The 17,230-nt window shown below is 37.9% G+C and overlaps 2 protein-coding genes across 3 annotated transcripts in view; both read left to right on the top strand.

Annotated features, from left to right (window-relative positions):
- Nucleotides 1–1,076: 1,076 nt before the first annotated feature.
- On the top strand, nucleotides 1,077–8,742 carry LOC142233900 (uncharacterized). 2 transcript variants are annotated; one of them, XM_075304962.1, is made up of 3 exons: nucleotides 1,077–1,233; nucleotides 1,385–1,589; nucleotides 8,229–8,742. In XM_075304962.1, the coding sequence occupies exons 2-3, from the start codon at nucleotides 1,522–1,524 to the stop codon at nucleotides 8,539–8,541; spliced, it is 381 nt and encodes a 126-aa protein (XP_075161077.1). In that variant the 5' UTR covers nucleotides 1,077–1,233; nucleotides 1,385–1,521; the 3' UTR covers nucleotides 8,542–8,742. The 2 variants fall into 2 exon arrangements, 1 of the variants encoding a protein (XP_075161077.1); XR_012721509.1 differs by lacking the exons at nucleotides 1,077–1,233; nucleotides 1,385–1,589 and adding an exon at nucleotides 1,608–2,358.
- A 3,451-nt stretch (nucleotides 8,743–12,193) lies between these two features.
- Nucleotides 12,194–17,230, top strand: part of LOC142235512 (uncharacterized) — a 14,678-nt gene continuing 9,641 nt past the window's right edge. The window contains exon 1 of the mRNA XM_075306764.1: nucleotides 12,194–12,273. Within this exon, the coding sequence (XP_075162879.1) occupies nucleotides 12,194–12,273 (80 nt within the window). The remainder of the gene's footprint in view (nucleotides 12,274–17,230) is intronic.

Raw genomic sequence — 17,230 nt, 5'->3', positions numbered from 1 at the left:
AGAACATATTATGTTTGGGACATAAAATGTTTGTAAATATAATATGCTTGGATGCAAACATATATTAATTTAGAAATAGCCTATAAACATATATGTGTTTAGTAGCTTGGAGCGCTATTTAACAGGGAGCGATATTGAATTAAGTTGGTGGTTGTTGCTTGTTATTACAAAATTAACATTTTATTTTTCCTTGGGCAATTGATCAGCTACTTCTTTGATCCTTGCAAACTGTGTGGTCCGCTGTTCGAATCCCCGTCCGGCAAAAGGTAAAATTAAAATAAAAAAAAATCATAAAATTGAATAATTTCTTCTACAATGTTTGTATTACAGAAAAAGGAAAAGGAAAGAACTAAAAAATCTCGTGGAAGTGAGAAAGATGTGGGGGAATATACAATTGGGCAGAAACAAAATTTTGAGCATTCAGGTCGAAAACCTATGTTGTTAGCACCTATATTACCTGTTTATTTTCATAATTCATTATGATTGTAAATATATAAATAAGTAAATAAAATTTTGAGCACAATATTGTTTGGGAGAATTTTTTTTAAGCATATAATATTTTTGGGTGCAAAATGCTTCCAAACATATTATATGTTCACATAATAACATATTGTTTTTTGGAAGACAACATTATTGAATTTGGATGCAAAAATACAAAATGTTTGGAACTTAGACTACCCAAACATATATTGTTTAGACCAATATGCTTTCAAACATATTATATATTGGAAGAGATCAAACATATAAATGTTTGGGCAATACCCAAAAATGTATATGCTTGAAGCAAAATATGTTTGGGAGTATATGTTACAGAAGCGATTTTTTGTGAGCGTGTGGGCGCTAAATAGCTTTGGACCATTCAAATCCCACGGACCTGATGGAATTACTCCGGCGTAGTTACAAGCAGTAACTGAAAAATTATCCCCTGGTTGTCGGCGATCTATAAAGGATGTATCAACTTATCATATATCCCAGGAAAGTGGAGGGAAACTGTCTAATTGTAAATTAGACAAAAAATGTTTTTTTATACATATTTCATATTAAAGTATTTGAATTTAACTTAATTTAACGTAAAATTTGAATTTGAAACATTTATGTTATAGTTTGAAATGTACTGTAGTTTTGAATTTAAATGAATATCAGCATTTGTATAGTTTATATTACAAAAAAGCTAAAATTTCGTGGTAAGATGTTCATCAAGAAAACGGACACTTACTTCGCGCACTTCAACTGGTGAGCATATAAATTACCAATAAACTGATTGTGAAACAACTAACCCACACTTGGTTTATTTTTTACCCTCTTTGTGTTGTTCCATCTGGGATAATCTGGTTATAATCTCTCGAGCTGAGAAATTATCCCAGACCTGCACTTGTAATTACAGGCTACCCACTGCCGCCAACCCGGAGTATTTGGTTGCTCTAATCCCCCAGTAATACAGTCCACTCTCATTCTTATTGGTGACAGAGCTTACTCTCTATCATTTACTGGCACAGTAATAGGAACTCTGTAAGTTTAAACATGGTCCATTCGCCGAGAGCAAAAGCAATTCAGCGATCTTCGACGTCTTTCCATGCAGAACAAAGCAGGTAAAGCACATTCAAAAGAGTTGTTGTGACATCAGTCACATTTCGGTAGCGGTATATGAGACATATGAAAATTGAAACCGGGAGTTTTTTTGTGTTTTACTGAAAAGATAATGACAAAATCTAAAGGAAACCACGAGGAATTTGCAAAGTGAAAAAAATTTCATATTTATGAGGAATTTTAAAAATTCGAAAAATAATTCCCTCTGATTCAAGAAAACAAGTGCTAAGTTAATAGCTTTTCGCCTCGTCTATCAAAGTAAAATCTCAAAGTCACGTCAATCTCTGAATTTATATATGTGAATATATCAAAATATATGTAAGAAGATTGGAAATATGAATTCAGGATATATTCTGAAAAAAATGTATTACGCAACACTTTGTTTAAACGAATTACGTAACAAGAAATGTGGGTTGATTTTCTATAAATCATTATAAAAACGCACATAGTTACAGTTATAAAAACTCTCTGATGTTTATCTGAGAAAAGAGAGAGAAATTAAATAAATGAATTAACGGCGAAACAGGTGCACTAAATGAAAATTAGTAATTGTGAATTCTTTAATGTAAATGAATTAAGTGTATTTTAATTTCATTTACTTAAAAAAGTGAATTCTATACATCATACCTTTGGATTTCGAAGTGATCAATACTTCACTTAATCGGAAATTGTGAAAATGTATATGATGTTAACTCGTCACCCAAATCATCATTGGTGAAATAATTTAACAAATTAATGGAAAGAAGCAGACCTCAAACTCATACACTCGAGGCAAAAATTCTAAATATTTTTTGAATGTAAAAGGAAACTTATTATATTTCTATATATCCAATTGTGTTCATATTCATTGGCATATATAAATTCTCTTAAATTTAAATGAATATGAGTTAAGAGATGCTTAACATAATAAAATATAAATAACAACTTCATTTAGGGTTTTCATAGAACTGTTGTTCAGTTAAGTCCATTTTTGACCCATTTTTTGATTTGTTATATGCACGAATTGCATTGGCGATAACCAGTGGATAGTGTATGTATATTATTGTATTCATGTTCTCATCATATGTCTGTGTGTGCATTTATTTAATAATTTAAGTTGCTGAATTAAGAGAGAAACGAGGAGAAAACTCGAAAGACAAGGAGAAGAGTTACTCTCTCAAGATGAGACTGAGTTAAATTCGAAGCGAATACGGTAACAAATCAATTTTACTATTACACAGGGAGAAAAGTTGGCATTATAAATCAATTTAATGCAGCTAATCGGATACGACATATTGAACGAAAACACTTATTGATTGATTAATGGTTTATTAATCCATAGGTTGGTCTCAGTATACAAATGGAACAGGAAGAGAAACTGCAGCCTGTGGGCCGATGATAAATTATTTTTATATTGGTCTCGGTCGAATACTGTTTTTATGAGAAATTTGCCATGTTCCAGGACAAGTATTTACCCATGGTGTTCAAGGAAATTGTATGAGTTGAACGTCGATATGAAATTCAATGAGAGTTTAGGGTAAACTGAGCCATATTTTTTTCCGCTGTAAATGATTCATATTCGATGCTTTATTTACATTGGGACGTTAATGTATCATGATAGATTTTACGTCGGATTCCGGAGGAAATACTAAAAGTAAGCTATTACACTGTGAAAGTTGTCATGATTGGGCATCAATGATTTTGTTTGCTGTTATTTTTTTAAGAGTAGAGAGTAATTATTAAATGGTAATTGAAAAGTGCTCCAAGTCAATTTGAATTTTCCTTGTTGCAACAACATATTTTGGAAATCAAAGGGTGGAAAAAGGTATCCAATATTTCGTAGACCAATTTATATTTATTGTGAACATTTGCCAACCTATACTGAATATTATAAACTTACAATGGAACAAACTTCGGCTTGACGGGAAGTTTGTTTCGTGAAATTTTTGCCTTTAGCTTTATATATTTTTCTTTTTTTCACGGCATTTGAAAACATTTACTAGTACAAATCCTCAAAAAGGGAAATTTTGTGACAATTTTACGTTGTATTCCGATATTCACACTCATCTCCCAAGCTATATAGTATCGTGTAGAAGAATATTGTCGTGAGAAAAATGACTAACCTTGAGAGCCAATCTACTTCCGCTTCCGGGAAGCAATCGGTAAAGCCAGCACCAATTTATGAAAAAGTGGTTTTTGACTGTGATCACCTGAATAATTTTTGTCATCAATTGGAAAGTTCTGATATAACTGATCAGACAGACGTAGCGTTAGAGGTAAGGCTTGAGGATTTAGAAACTAGATGGAAAAGATTGCAAGCCACTATGAAGACTTGCTGTTGTCCGCCGAATCAATTTGCTCGAAAGAAGATAAGGAAAATGCGAAGCTAAATTTTAATATTTCTGCTGAGGCGTACTACGCGGCTAGATCCGCGATTTTAGAAGTTCTGCGTATGTCAGGCGGCTATAACTTCCAAAATGTAACAGTAAGAAATTCTGCAGGTAATAGGAATAGCGCGCGTAGTAATTTTGATGCACATGAGGATTCGAGCGGGCCGAATGTTTGCATCAAAGTCCCCCCATGTGACACGGACGTTTTCACAGGTAGTTACGAGGAATGGCCGTCCTTCCGCGATATGTTCACGGCCGTCTACGTGAACCACCCAAAGTTAACGCGAGTTCAGAAGCTTTACCATTTGCGCAACAAGACGAAAGGGGACGCTGGTGCTATTGTCAAGAGATATGCCTTGTGCGACGATAATTTCGAGCTTGCTTGGGGGGCCCTAAAGACTCGATACGAGAACAAGCGTGTTCTAGTAGACAATCAGCTCAAGATTCTGTTTAGTATACCAGTAGCTTCCTCCGAAAACAGCAATTCATTGCAGAAGATACATTCTGCTGTTAGCGACTGCCTCGCCACTCTCAAGTCCCTGAACGTCGATGTGCAAAGTTGGGATCCAATATTGATATATTTGGTATCCACAAAACTTCCAGATGAGACCATTTCGTTGTGGGAGCAATCCCTAAGATCTCATAGAGATTTACCAACCTGGCATGAAATGGACACGTTTTTGATGAATAGGTTTGAGGTTGTAGAGAGAATCTCAGCAATTAAATCCACGAGGGATCGTCAAAGTCTTATCCAAACGACTGCGTCCAAGACCCACAATAAAATTCAAACGTATACCTCTCAGGAAAAATTGACTGCTATATGTTTTATGTGTAAAAGTAACCACAGCATACGAGTATGCCCCAATTTTCAAAACTTGTCCCCTCAGCAGCGCATTGATTTTGTTTTTAAAAACAAACTTTGCAATAATTGCTTATCAGAAACTCATATCAAAACCAAGTGTAAATGTAAAAATACATGCATCTTTTGTAAAAAGCGCCATCATTCCTTGCTTCACTTGAGTCAAATTCCGGATTCAAACCCTGTGCCACAAACCCAAACCGCACACACATTTATCAATGGAGAGGATATTCAATCACCTCCTAGTAGTTCCTCCTCTTCTTTAATCGATCAGCCTTCAACTAACTCATAATGGGCAAACTCAAGTTGAGGCTCTTTTTGCGTCCTGTGATAAAACCATATTACTTCGAACCGCTTTAGTACAAATTGAAGTCAGGGGGGAGCTGTTTACTATCAGGGCGCTCATAGATCCTGGCTCTCAAAGAACCTTTTTATCAGAACGTATAAGAAATCGTTTAAAAATTCTCTACAACAGATCATTTTATGAGATATTTGGAATCGGTGCTCAGCCCCAAACTGCAGATAAGGAATGCGAGCTCACATTATATTCCTCAAAATACGGCCAGCAATGCAGCATTAGAGCAATAGTGTTACCGAAGCTCACAAGAAGCCTTTCAGCGAATTTTGTTCCAAAGCTCTCCAAGCGACCCAGTAAGAGATTACCAGCTAAACACCGTAACTTTCGGGGTAAATTGCGCACCCTTCTTAGCAATTCGAACCATACTTTACGATTACGATTTTACGTCATGAGACGTATGTAGATGACATACTGCCAGGGGGTTTTTCAATTGAAGATACCATTGGGGCTCAAAAGAGGCTGATTTCGGTTCTTAACTCGGCAGGATTTCCATTGAAAAAGATTACTGCCAATGACACACGTTTGCTATCTCATTTACAATCGGAGGATTTATATGACCAAGACTTGTTGCGATTCGACGAAAGTAGTTCTACTAAGACTTTAGGAATAAAGTGGAATGCTTTAAGCGACGAATTTTCATACTCTTCCATTACAGTCGATAAACAATCAAATGCTACTAAACGGCAAATACTTGCTGCAGTGGCCCAGCTATTCGACCCTGCTGGATGGATAACCCCAGTAATTCTAAGAGCGAAATTACTAATGCAGCAACTATGGATGGAAGGTGTAGGGTGGGATGATCCTATAAGCTCTGACACTCTACAGAGCTGGAATCAGATCTTAAACGATTTGCCACATATCGAAAAAATCCGTATCCCAAGGTGGATTCAATTTTTGCCTGATGATGTTGTGCAAATACATGGGTTTTGCGACGCTTCCAAAGCGGCATACGGCGCTTGTGCTTACATTAGATGTAAAACTGCGACTTCAACGGTATTTTCTAATTTAGTTGTGGCTAAAAGCAAAGTGGCTCCAATTAAACCCATTCCCTTGCCAAAATTAGAATTGAATGGTGCAGTATTACTAGCGAAACTTGTGAAATATGTGATAGACATTTTTCACTTGGATTTCGATTGTGTGACTTTGTGGACAGATGCATCTATTGTGTTAGGATGGTTATCCAAGCCACCAAGGTCATGGGAGACCTATGTGGCTAATCGCACGTCCCAAATTCATGAACTTGCCCCTAACGCCAAATGGAGGCATGTTCCTACACACGCGAATCCTGCCGATCTCGGATCTAGGGGTTGCCGACCGCAGGATCTCATATGCAATCCTCAGTGGTGGCACGGGCCCTCATGGCTAACTACACCTGAGTCAAACTGGCCACAGGTTAACCCGTTGATAAAAAATACTAACCCTGAACCTATTTCCGTTCACCAAGTTACGATAGAACAAATCGAGATTTTAGATAGATTCTCCTCCTACTCTAGAGCCTTGAGGGTTCTCGCATACGCATTTAGGTTTTTCTTTAATTCTCACGCTCATCATAGAGTGGTTCACCGTTTTTCGTCAATCAATGTCTCAATTTCTGAGTTGACTGGAGTAAAAACAAGACTAATACAATTAACACAAATCCGATTCTATTGTTCCGAGTATGAGGCGTTACGGACTTCAACTCGGATAGATAAAAAGAGTAATTTATCAACATTGAACACGTTCTTGGATTCCGATGGTCTAATGCGAGTGAATGGCCGCTTGGCCGACTCCCTACTGCCAGGGAGAAATACCCTATTATACTTCCTGGACGATCGAGATTGTGTTATCTTTATTTGTCGCATTTACATATTTTTCTCGCACATGGGGAATGCAATCAAATGTGCAGATTCGCACAAACAGAGTTTTATATTCCTCGCTTAAAATCTATTACAAAGGGCATTATTCATAAGTGCAAAACATGTATCATTTACAAACACAAACCAGTATCTCAAATCATGGCTCCCTTACCTCCGGACCGATGCACTTTATCACCTCCCTTTCACACCACGGGTATTGACTTTGCCGGTCCGTTTGACCTTAAAAGTTCAACCCTAAGAAATTCGTCCATAACGAAAGGGTATGTAAGTGTATTTGTATGTTTCGCGACAAGAGCCATACACTTGGAAGCCTGCTCTGAATTAACCTCGTCGGCTTTCGAAGCTGCATTTGCGCGCTTTGTGGGTAGGCGGGGACTTCCTCACAGGATAGTTTCGGATAATGGGAGGAACTTCCTAGGAGCCAGTAGAGCTCTCACTCGAGAATTTATGAAAGTTTTGTCTTGCACTTCCACAGATATTTCGCAAAAGTATTCCACATATGGGTTTGAGTGGAACTTCATACCTCCCCATGCGCCTCATATGGGCGGCCTATGGGAAGCGGCCGTGAAAAGTTTTAAAACCCATTTTAAGAAAATTGCGGCCAGTCACAGATTCACGTTCGAACAGTTTTCCACAATTCTAGCACGAATTGAGGGGGTGTTGAACTCGCGTCCCATATCCGCGGTATCAGAGGATCCATCCGATTTGACGGCATTGACTCCTGGTCATTTTTTGAAAGGGTCACCGATTCTAGCACTACCGGAACCCATATCGCCGAATTTATCCCTGGTCAATAGATGGACAAAACTAAAAGCATTGCACCATCAATTCTCCTTGAGGTGGAAAGAAGAGTACTTAAAGGCTATGCAGAAGCGCTACAAGTGGAGAACACCAACTCCGAATTTAAAAGTTAATGACTTAGTAGTTATTTTAGATGATTTGCTACCACCCAATGAGTGGCGCCTGGGAAGAGTAGTGAAGACATACGCAGGTACGGATCAGTATGTTCGTATAGTGGACGTACGCACTGCCACAGGGATTATAAATCGCCCTATATCAAAATTGTGTTATCTCCCCTTATGTGATGCGTCGGCTTCCGATGATAACTAAAAAATTAAGTTCCAAATTTAATGCATTTGTTAAATTTCCCAAACACAGAGAATATGTCCCTTTATATAAAAACTAATTTGCCTTTCCAGATCTGCGAATAAGTCTCAGCAGCGAAAGCATGACACTTATATATGTAAGCTTTGCAAGCGATTTCACTCGATCAAGAATTGCCCGAAATTTTTGAATATGACACCAAAACAGCGCAACATCTTTATATTGAAGGAAGCATATTGCGTGAACTCTCTAGCTCGAAGCCATAGATTTCGTGATTGTCGATCCGGGAACATGTGTCGGTTATGTGGTAAGCCTCACAATAGTCTGTTGCACCCCAACTATGAAAGAGTTAACCGAAATCGAGGAGACGATCGCTCAAGAGACAATAGACGTAATACCAGCAGCTGAGTTACCACTAAGTCCAAGACTCCTAGAACAGCAAAACTCAACAATAAATCTTCAAGCAAGAGACAACAATTTTCTGGATCAGCTAACGGTCATAGTAATTTGAGCTCAACTGGAAATCCTAGTCATCAAATAGTATCTGAGGCTATAAGAGCGCTTGCTTCGGTTCTCTGTGCCAACCAAAAATAAATCTTCTCTTTGCGCCGCCAGCATGTCTAATTGTAAATTAGACAAAAAATGTTTTTTTTTATACATATTTCATATTAAAGTATTTGAATTTAACTTAATTTAACGTAAAATTTGAATTTGAAACATTTATGTTATAGTTTGAAATGTACTGTAGTTTTGAATTTAAATGAATATCAGCATTTGTATAGTTTATATTACAAAAAAAGCTAAAATTTCGTGGTAAGATGTTCATCAAGAAAACGGACACTTACTTCGCGCACTTCAACTGGTGAGCATACAAATTACCAGTAAACTGATTGTGAAACAACTAACCCACACTTGGTTTATTTTTTACCCTCTTTGTGTTGTTCCATCTGGGATAATCTGGTTATAATCTCTCGAGCTGAGAAATTATCCCAGACCTGCACTTGTAATTACAGGCTACCCACTGCCGCCAACCCGGAGTATTTGGTTGCTCTAATCCCCCAGTAATACAGTCCACTCTCATTCTTATTGGTGACAGAGCTTACTCTCTATCATTTACTGGCACAGTAATAGGAACTCTGTAAGTTTAAACAGAAACAAAAGTCGTTTTCATACCTAAAGTGGGAAAAGCCTCTCACTCGAGGGCGAAGGATTTCCGACCAATCAGCTTATCCTCATTCCTACTTAAGACTCTGGAGAGGATGATAGATATTTATCTTAGAACTAACATCGATTCAAGTTTGTTCTCGAAACGACAGCATGCATACTCGAAGGGCAGGTCTACTGAGACCGCACTACATGAACTAGTCAGCTTTATTGAAAGCTCAATATCTGTCAAAGAATACACAATCGTGGCGTTTCTAGACATCGAAGGGGCGTTCAATAATGTCCATCCGAGCTCGATATTAAATGGACTGACAACTCTGAATGTTGATCCTTGTATACTCAGGCTGTTAGACGCACTGCTAATGAAGAGACGTATTTCAACAACACTAGGACAAGCAAACATACAAAGGTATGTGAACAGAGGCACTCCCCAAGGAGGAGTTCTATCACCTCTTCTTTGGAATGTTGCTATAAATAACCTTCTGGTTGCTCTAGAAAAAGAAAGGATAAAAGTGGTGGCATACGCAGATGATGTGGCTCTGGCAGTCAGGGGAAAATTCCCATCCACAATCAGAGATACTATTCAGAGAGCCCTCCGGATGACTTAGAAATGGGCGAAAGACAATGGTCTTGGGGTAAATCCTGCAAAGACAGAATTAGTCATGTACTGCAAAGATCGCAAAACTCCCACGGTTAGGCCCATTTCCTTAGGGGTATTGAAATTCCCTTTGGTGAGTGTGCAAAATACCTTGGCGAGAAAAGCAACTGTAGCTTTGTACTCGTGCAAAATGGCAATAGGAAAAAAGTGGGGACTAAAACCAAAAATTGTGCATTGGCTATACACGGCAGTGGTTAGACCTATAAGGTGTTGTAGTCTGGTGGCCGGCACTTCAGAAACCGACTTGTTTAGATAAAGTTCAGCGTATGATGTGTTTGTGTATTTCAGGCGCATTCAGCAAGACAGGAACAAATTCCCTTAATGTCATATTGCATCTATTGCCTTTAGACATTTTTGCCAAACAGTCAGCTGCAACAACGGCTGTGCGGTTGCGCGAGCTATCGCTGTGGTCGGAAAAAAGTTACGGTCACAGTTCGGTCCTCAAAATAATGCCAGATGTGCCTAACGTAGTGGATTACACTTTGGCGAGTCCACTTTTCGACAAAAGGTTTGAGACTCTAATCCCCAACAGTGAGGTGTGGTGCACCAGACCCCGGGGAATAAAAAATATATAGATTTCTACACTGATGGCTCCAAATTGGATGGACAAGTGGGGTTCGGAGTATATTCTAAAGATATGGAAATTCGAATAGCGAAAAGATTACCTAAACACTGTAGTGTTTTTCAGGCTGAAATATTAGCAATAAGAGAGGTGGCGAATTGGCTGAGAAGTGATGTTCCAAAAAAATGTGGGCATTAATATATACTCAGACAGTCAACCTGCAATAAAATCCTTGGACTGTGTGTTCCTCAACTCGAAAACAGCCATCGACTGCCGCAAATCTCTCAATGAGATGGCTGAGCAGTACAATATTCATCTAATATGGGTGCCTGGCCATAGGAACATACCGGGGAACTGCGAAGCGGATGAGTTGGCAAGGCTAGGGACTACCTTACATATTCCAGGCGAACTAGAATTTGTTGGTATGCCCCTAGCTACCTGCAAGCTCATACTGCGTGAGAAGGCTGTTATGATGGCAAATGTTCGATGGGAGAATTGCAAGGGTTGTAACGACACCAAGCAAATATGGCCCATTTCAACTTAAACCGCACACTAGATATGCTAATGTTCTCGAGACGTCAGATATCACTCCTGATATCTGCTATAACGGGTCGCTGCCTGATAGGCGATTTTGCGAAAACTATTGGTGCGAAGTATAATGACTTTTGTATGAGCTGTCATGATGCGGAGGAAAAATAATCAATTAAACACCTCTTGTGTGAGTGTCCTGCATTTTGTGTAAAGCGCAAGCAACTTTTAGGAGCATATAGCTTCAGATTACTGGCGGATCTAGAAAACGTTAACTTAAGCAGTCTGCTAATGTTTTTGGAACAATCTGGTTGGTTCAGCGAAGAAAATAATCGAGAAGGTTCAGCGGTTAAAACTAGAAGTGCCCAAATGTAATAGGTACTTTTAGTTAATGTGGTATCACAATGGACTGAATAGTCTAAGTGAGCCTGAATCTTAATCGGGCTGCCACTTTAACCTAATCTAACCTAAGATTTTTCCGACGTGAGTGTGCGTGAGTAAAATATTACTCACGTGCACACCTCTACTATCATCCGAATCATAGTGACGTTTAATTTTTCTGGTTGTGGCAGGCCCAATGTAATCGAATACAATAACTTCATTGACACGGAATATGCAAGCAGCTTGAACAATTAAGCCAGCAACGTAGTTCCGCTGAGTGGGAATTTTCCAATATAGATCCTATAGTAGCTATGGAAACATGTTGTTCGGACTGGTTGCCGCTTTCGTCTGTAGTATCTTTAGAAGTTTAACTTTTCGCCAATTGTTTGGGCAACTTCTCTTGATTCATTTGTTTTTTAGGGCTTCGTGTATTTTTTCTAAGATTTGAGGACGAATTCATTCTTTTCACCAATGATAGGACACATTTTCGTTTGATACCTCAAATCCCTTGGCGGCCACACAACGAATACGACCCACTGGTTCAATGGAATCGAGTGATTCTCCTGTTTGTATTTCGAAATGTTTTTGTTTAAAATGTGGCTGTTGCTCCATATATTCCAATTCCAAACTTAATTGAGAATTGTAAATTCTGTGCAATTTGCTTGGTTACATGAATTAGGCTAAACATGCTAAACTTTCTGGTGAACTCCAACGTTTTGTAACAAAATTTTTTTCTTTTTATATAAACTGAATTTTCAGTCCGCGACATGGATGGCAGTTTCATGGAACTTGATAACACAGAAATAAAAGTTGTTTACAAATTGTGTTGGTCCCAAAGACAATACACGTAGGAAGATGGGAAATTGGCATGCGTCACACCAAATGTTGCATTGGCAGTGTTAGTTCCATACATGTTTGTAATATTTTTATTTGTTTTTCGTTTTTATTTTTTAAATGAAAAACTTAATTTTCGTAATGAAACAATGTTAAATTTTAGGCAACAACAAAAAAATAACATTTTCCCGTTTATGGTGTTTGTATTTAATGGCGATGTCCTTCACATCAAAAGCCAGGGTAAAAACGAGCGACGTAGCCACAAACAAGAACTACATCTATTCTTAAAATTGAGAAGATCCATATATAGATCTGTTGTAGATCGATGACAGCCTTGATTCTCCAGAACCAAAGCTGGATGTGAGTGATGTGTTGATTCAGGCATTCCAGTACTAAGAAGATAGTCATATATGATTTTTTTTACTTTATGTAAGAAAGCTTTTGTGTTCATGAAACAAGAGGACGTGTTTCATCGTGCTATAGTAACGATATCACAGAAATGAAATTACAAAATATAATTAGAAGTAAATAATTAAATATCACAGCAAAAAAGTATATATCACAGTTGTTTCAGGTGAATCGATTGCCCAAAAAAGGCATTATATTTCATACAGGTACTTTTGTCTCAATTCTGAATCTCGTCAGCTCCTTATAGAGATCAATGTTTTTAGTGGCAAGAATATCGACAATATTCTGGTATATATATATATATATATATATATATATATATATATATATATATATATATATATATATATATATATATATATATATATATATATATATATATATATATATATATATATATATATATATATATATATATATATATATATATATATATACATATATATATATATATATATATATATATATATATATATATATATATATATATATATATATATATATATATATATATATATATATATATATATACATATATATATATATATATATATATATATATATATATATATATATATATATATATATATATATATATATATATATGTATATATGTATATGTATATATATTATATAAGAGTTAAGTAATATGAGGAAATCCTGCAGGAAGCTCTTTAACAAAGCAAACTAACACCGCTCCAGGTTTCATTAAAACATCGGAGGGAAATTGGACAACGTCCAGTGAGGAGACGTTGGAGGTACTTTTGGACACACACTTCCCTGGAAATCAGACGGTTGAACGGCGGTGTAACAGAGGCTCAGCGATCATTTCCTATCGAGGAAATTGTGTCGGAATCTAGAATAAAATGGGCTTTAAATAGCTTTGGACCATTCAAATCCCCCGGACCTGATGGAATTACTCCGGCGGAGTTACATGCAGTGGCTGAAAGAATTATCCCCTGGTTGACGGTGATATATAAACAATGTGTAAACTTAGCATATATTCCAGAAAAGTGGAGGGAAACAAAAGTTGTCTTCATACCTAAAGCAGGAAAAGCCTCTCACTCGAGTGCGAAGGATTTCCGACCAATCAGCTTATCCTCATTCCTACTTAAGACCCTGGAGAGGATGATAGACATGTATCTTAGAACTAGCGTGGATTCAAGTTTGCTCTCGAAACGACAGCATGCATACTCGAAGGGCAGGTCTACTGAGACCGCATTGCATGAACTAGTCAGCTTTATTGAAAGCTCACTATCTGTCAAAGAATACACAATCGTGGCGTTTCTAGACATCGAAGGGGCGTTCAATAATGTCCATCCGAGCTCGATATTAAATGGACTGACAACTCTGAATGTTGATCCAGGTATACTTAGGCTGTTAGACGAACTTCTAATAAAGAGACGTATTTCAGCCACACTAGGGCAAGCAAACATACAAAGGTATGTGAACAGAGGCACTCCCCAAGGAGGAGTTCTATCACCTCTTCTTTGGAATGTTGCTATAAACAACCTTCTGGTTTCTCTAGAAAAAGAAAGGATAAAAGTGGTGGCATACGCAGATGATGTGGTGCTAGCAGTCAGGGGAAAATTCCCATCCACAATCAGAGATATTATACAGAGAGCTCTCCGGATGACTGAGAAATGGGCGAAAGATAATGGTCTTGGGGTAAATCCAGCAAAGACAGAAATAGTCATGTACTGCAAAGATCGCAAAACTCCCATGGTTAGGCCCATTTCCTTAGGGGGTACTGAAATTCCCTTTGGTGAGTGTGCAAAATACCTTGGCGTTAGTTTGGACAGGAAGCTGAATTTTAGGCTTAATATTGAAGAGAGGGCGAGAAAAGCCACGGTAGCTTTGTACTCGTGCAAAAAGGCAATAGGGAAAAAGTGGGGACTAAGACCAAAAATTGTGCATTGGCTATACACGGCAGTGGTTAGACCTATAATGCTATATGGTGTTGTAGTCTGGTGGCCGGCACTTCAGAAACCGACTTGTTTTGATAAAGTTCAGCGTATGGCGAGCTTATGTATCTCAGGCGCATTTAGTAAGACAGGAACAGACTCCCTTAATGTCATGCTACATCTATTGCCTTTAGACATTTTGGCCAAACAGTCAGCTGCAACAACGGCTGTGCGGTTGCGCGAGCTATCGCTGTGGTCGGAAAAAATGTACGGTCATAGTTCGGTCCTCAAAGTAATGCCAGATGTGCCTAACGTAGTGGATTACACTTTGGCGAGACCACTTTTCGACAAAAAGTTTGAAACTCTAATTCCCAACAGTGAGGCGTGGTGTACACAGACCCCGGGGAATAGAAGATATATAGATTTCTATACTGATGGCTCCAAATTGAATGGACAAGTGGGGTTCGGAGTATTTTCTAAAGATCTGGAAATTCGAATAGCGAAAAGATTACCTAATCACTGTAGTGTTTTTCAGGCTGAAATATTGGCAATAAGAGAGGTGGTGAATTGGCTGAGAAGTAATGTTCCAACAAATATTGGCATTAATATATACTCAGACAGTCAACCTGCAATAAAATCCGTGGACTCTGTGTTCCTTAACTCAAAAACGGCCATAGACTGCCGCAAATCTGTCAACGAGATGGCTGAGCAGTACAATATTCACCTAATATGGGTGCCTGGTCATAGGAACATACCGGGGAACTGTGAAGCAGATGTGTTAGCAAGGCTAGGAACTACCTTACATATTCCAGGGGAACTAGAATCTGTTGGTATGCCTCTGGCCACCTGCAAGCTCTTACTGCGTGAGAAGGCTGTTATGATGGCCAATATTCGATGGGAAAATTGCAAGGATTGTAACGACACCAAGCAAATATGGCCCCATTTAAACTTAAACCGCAAAATAGATATGCTAGTGTTCTCAAGGCGTCAGATAGCACTCCTAATATCTGCTATAACGGGTCGCTGCCTGATAGGCGAATTTGCAAAAACTATAGGTGCGAAGTATAATGACTATTGTATAAGCTGTCATGACGTGGAGGAAAAGGAATCAATTAAACACCTCTTGTGTGAGTGTCCTGCTTTTTGTGTAAGGCGTAAGCGAATTTTAGGAGCATATAGCTTTAGATTACTGGCTGACCTGGAAAACGTTAACTTAAGCAGTTTGTTAATGTTTTTGGAGCAATCTGGTTGGTTCCACAAAAGTAAATAATGGAGAAGGTTCAGTGGTTAAGACTAGAAGTGCCCATATGTAATAGATACTTTTAGTTAAATGTGGTATCACAATGGACTGAATAGTCTAAGTGAGCCTGAAATTTAATCGGGCTGCCACTTTAACCTAACCTAACCTATATCTAAATCTGAACCGTTTTTTTGCAAAATCAATAGCGATTGTCGTTGTTCCAAACAACGACCCTATGCCAAATTTGAGTACGATCGGACTTAAGCTGCGACCTGTACTTTGCGCACAAAAATACATGAACAGACAGACAGACAGACGGACGGACAGACAGACAGACGGACATCGCTAATTCGACTCAGAATTTAATTCTAAGACGATCGGTAAACTAAACGATGGGTCTCAGACTTTTCCTTCTTGGCGTTACATACCAATGGCCAAACTTATTATACCCTGTACCACAGTAGTGGTGAAGGGTATAACTAGCTTATATTTCTTTCGCCCGATTTTCATTCAGTTGACCACAGAGATCAAAGTTTTGCTCCAATTTACGTGACATTTTTCACATGGCGTAGAAATAACATTCCATATGTGCATGGCAAAGTTGCTTGAAATTGATTCAGATATAGCTCCCACATATATCTATTGTCCCATTTATACTCCTGTGACCACAGAAGTTAAAGTTTTACCCAGATTTAAGAGAATTTTTTCACAAAGAGGAGGTGTCATTGTAACCATACAGGTATGCGTAACATATTTTATTAAAATCGGGTAAGGTGTAGATATATTTCCCCTATAAATATCTTTCGCCCGATATAGTCTCATATGACCACGGAGGCGTAAGTCTCACATCACATTTTGCATGCAAATTTTAATTGCAATAATTTATAAGACAAGTTGTTATTACTTCTTTACACTATGCTCTTTTAAGATGTGCGAGTCAAAATTATATTATTAAGACACATACGAAGTATTCGCTAGTGGTGCATACTGGTATTTAGATGAAACATATAAAAATTTGTTCTGCAGAACCCAACTTTATTGCATAAACGTTTATGTTTACATTTGTTTATTTAGGAATGTCAGAGGCGATAAGTATTAAGACAATGAACGGCGCCAAAAATTCAATTATATTGTAATAAAGTGGCAACATCCTTTATAGGTAAAAAATATAAAAACGACGAAATTTAATAGAAATCATGTTAAAATAAATATGAAAAGACCAATAAACACTTTAAATATGAAATAGGTGTTCATTGCAATACAAATCTCAAAGAGAAAAAAAGTCCCGAAACTATCAAGGTCTCCGAACAATGCGTTGCAATGAATAAAAACAGCGGGACAGTCCTTGAACAATGCAAATGAGCCCAAACAATGCGCAACGATGATAAAGTGTCTTCAAACAATGCGCTAGGAGTAAA

Source organism: Haematobia irritans, chromosome 4, assembly GCF_050003625.1.
Source record: "Haematobia irritans isolate KBUSLIRL chromosome 4, ASM5000362v1, whole genome shotgun sequence".
NCBI lineage: Eukaryota > Metazoa > Arthropoda > Insecta > Diptera > Muscidae > Haematobia > Haematobia irritans.
This window is presented reverse-complemented; position numbering and strand designations above follow the sequence as displayed.

Excerpts from the sequence above, each read along its gene's own strand:
- LOC142233900 (XM_075304962.1), top strand. The coding sequence starts at position 1,522 with ATGGTCCATTCGCCGAGAGCAAAAGCAATTCAGCGATCTTCGACGTCT. Across the intron at positions 1,590-8,228 it reads TTCCATGCAGAACAAAGCAG|ATCTGCGAATAAGTCTCAGC; the intron begins GTAAAGCACATT and ends TTGCCTTTCCAG.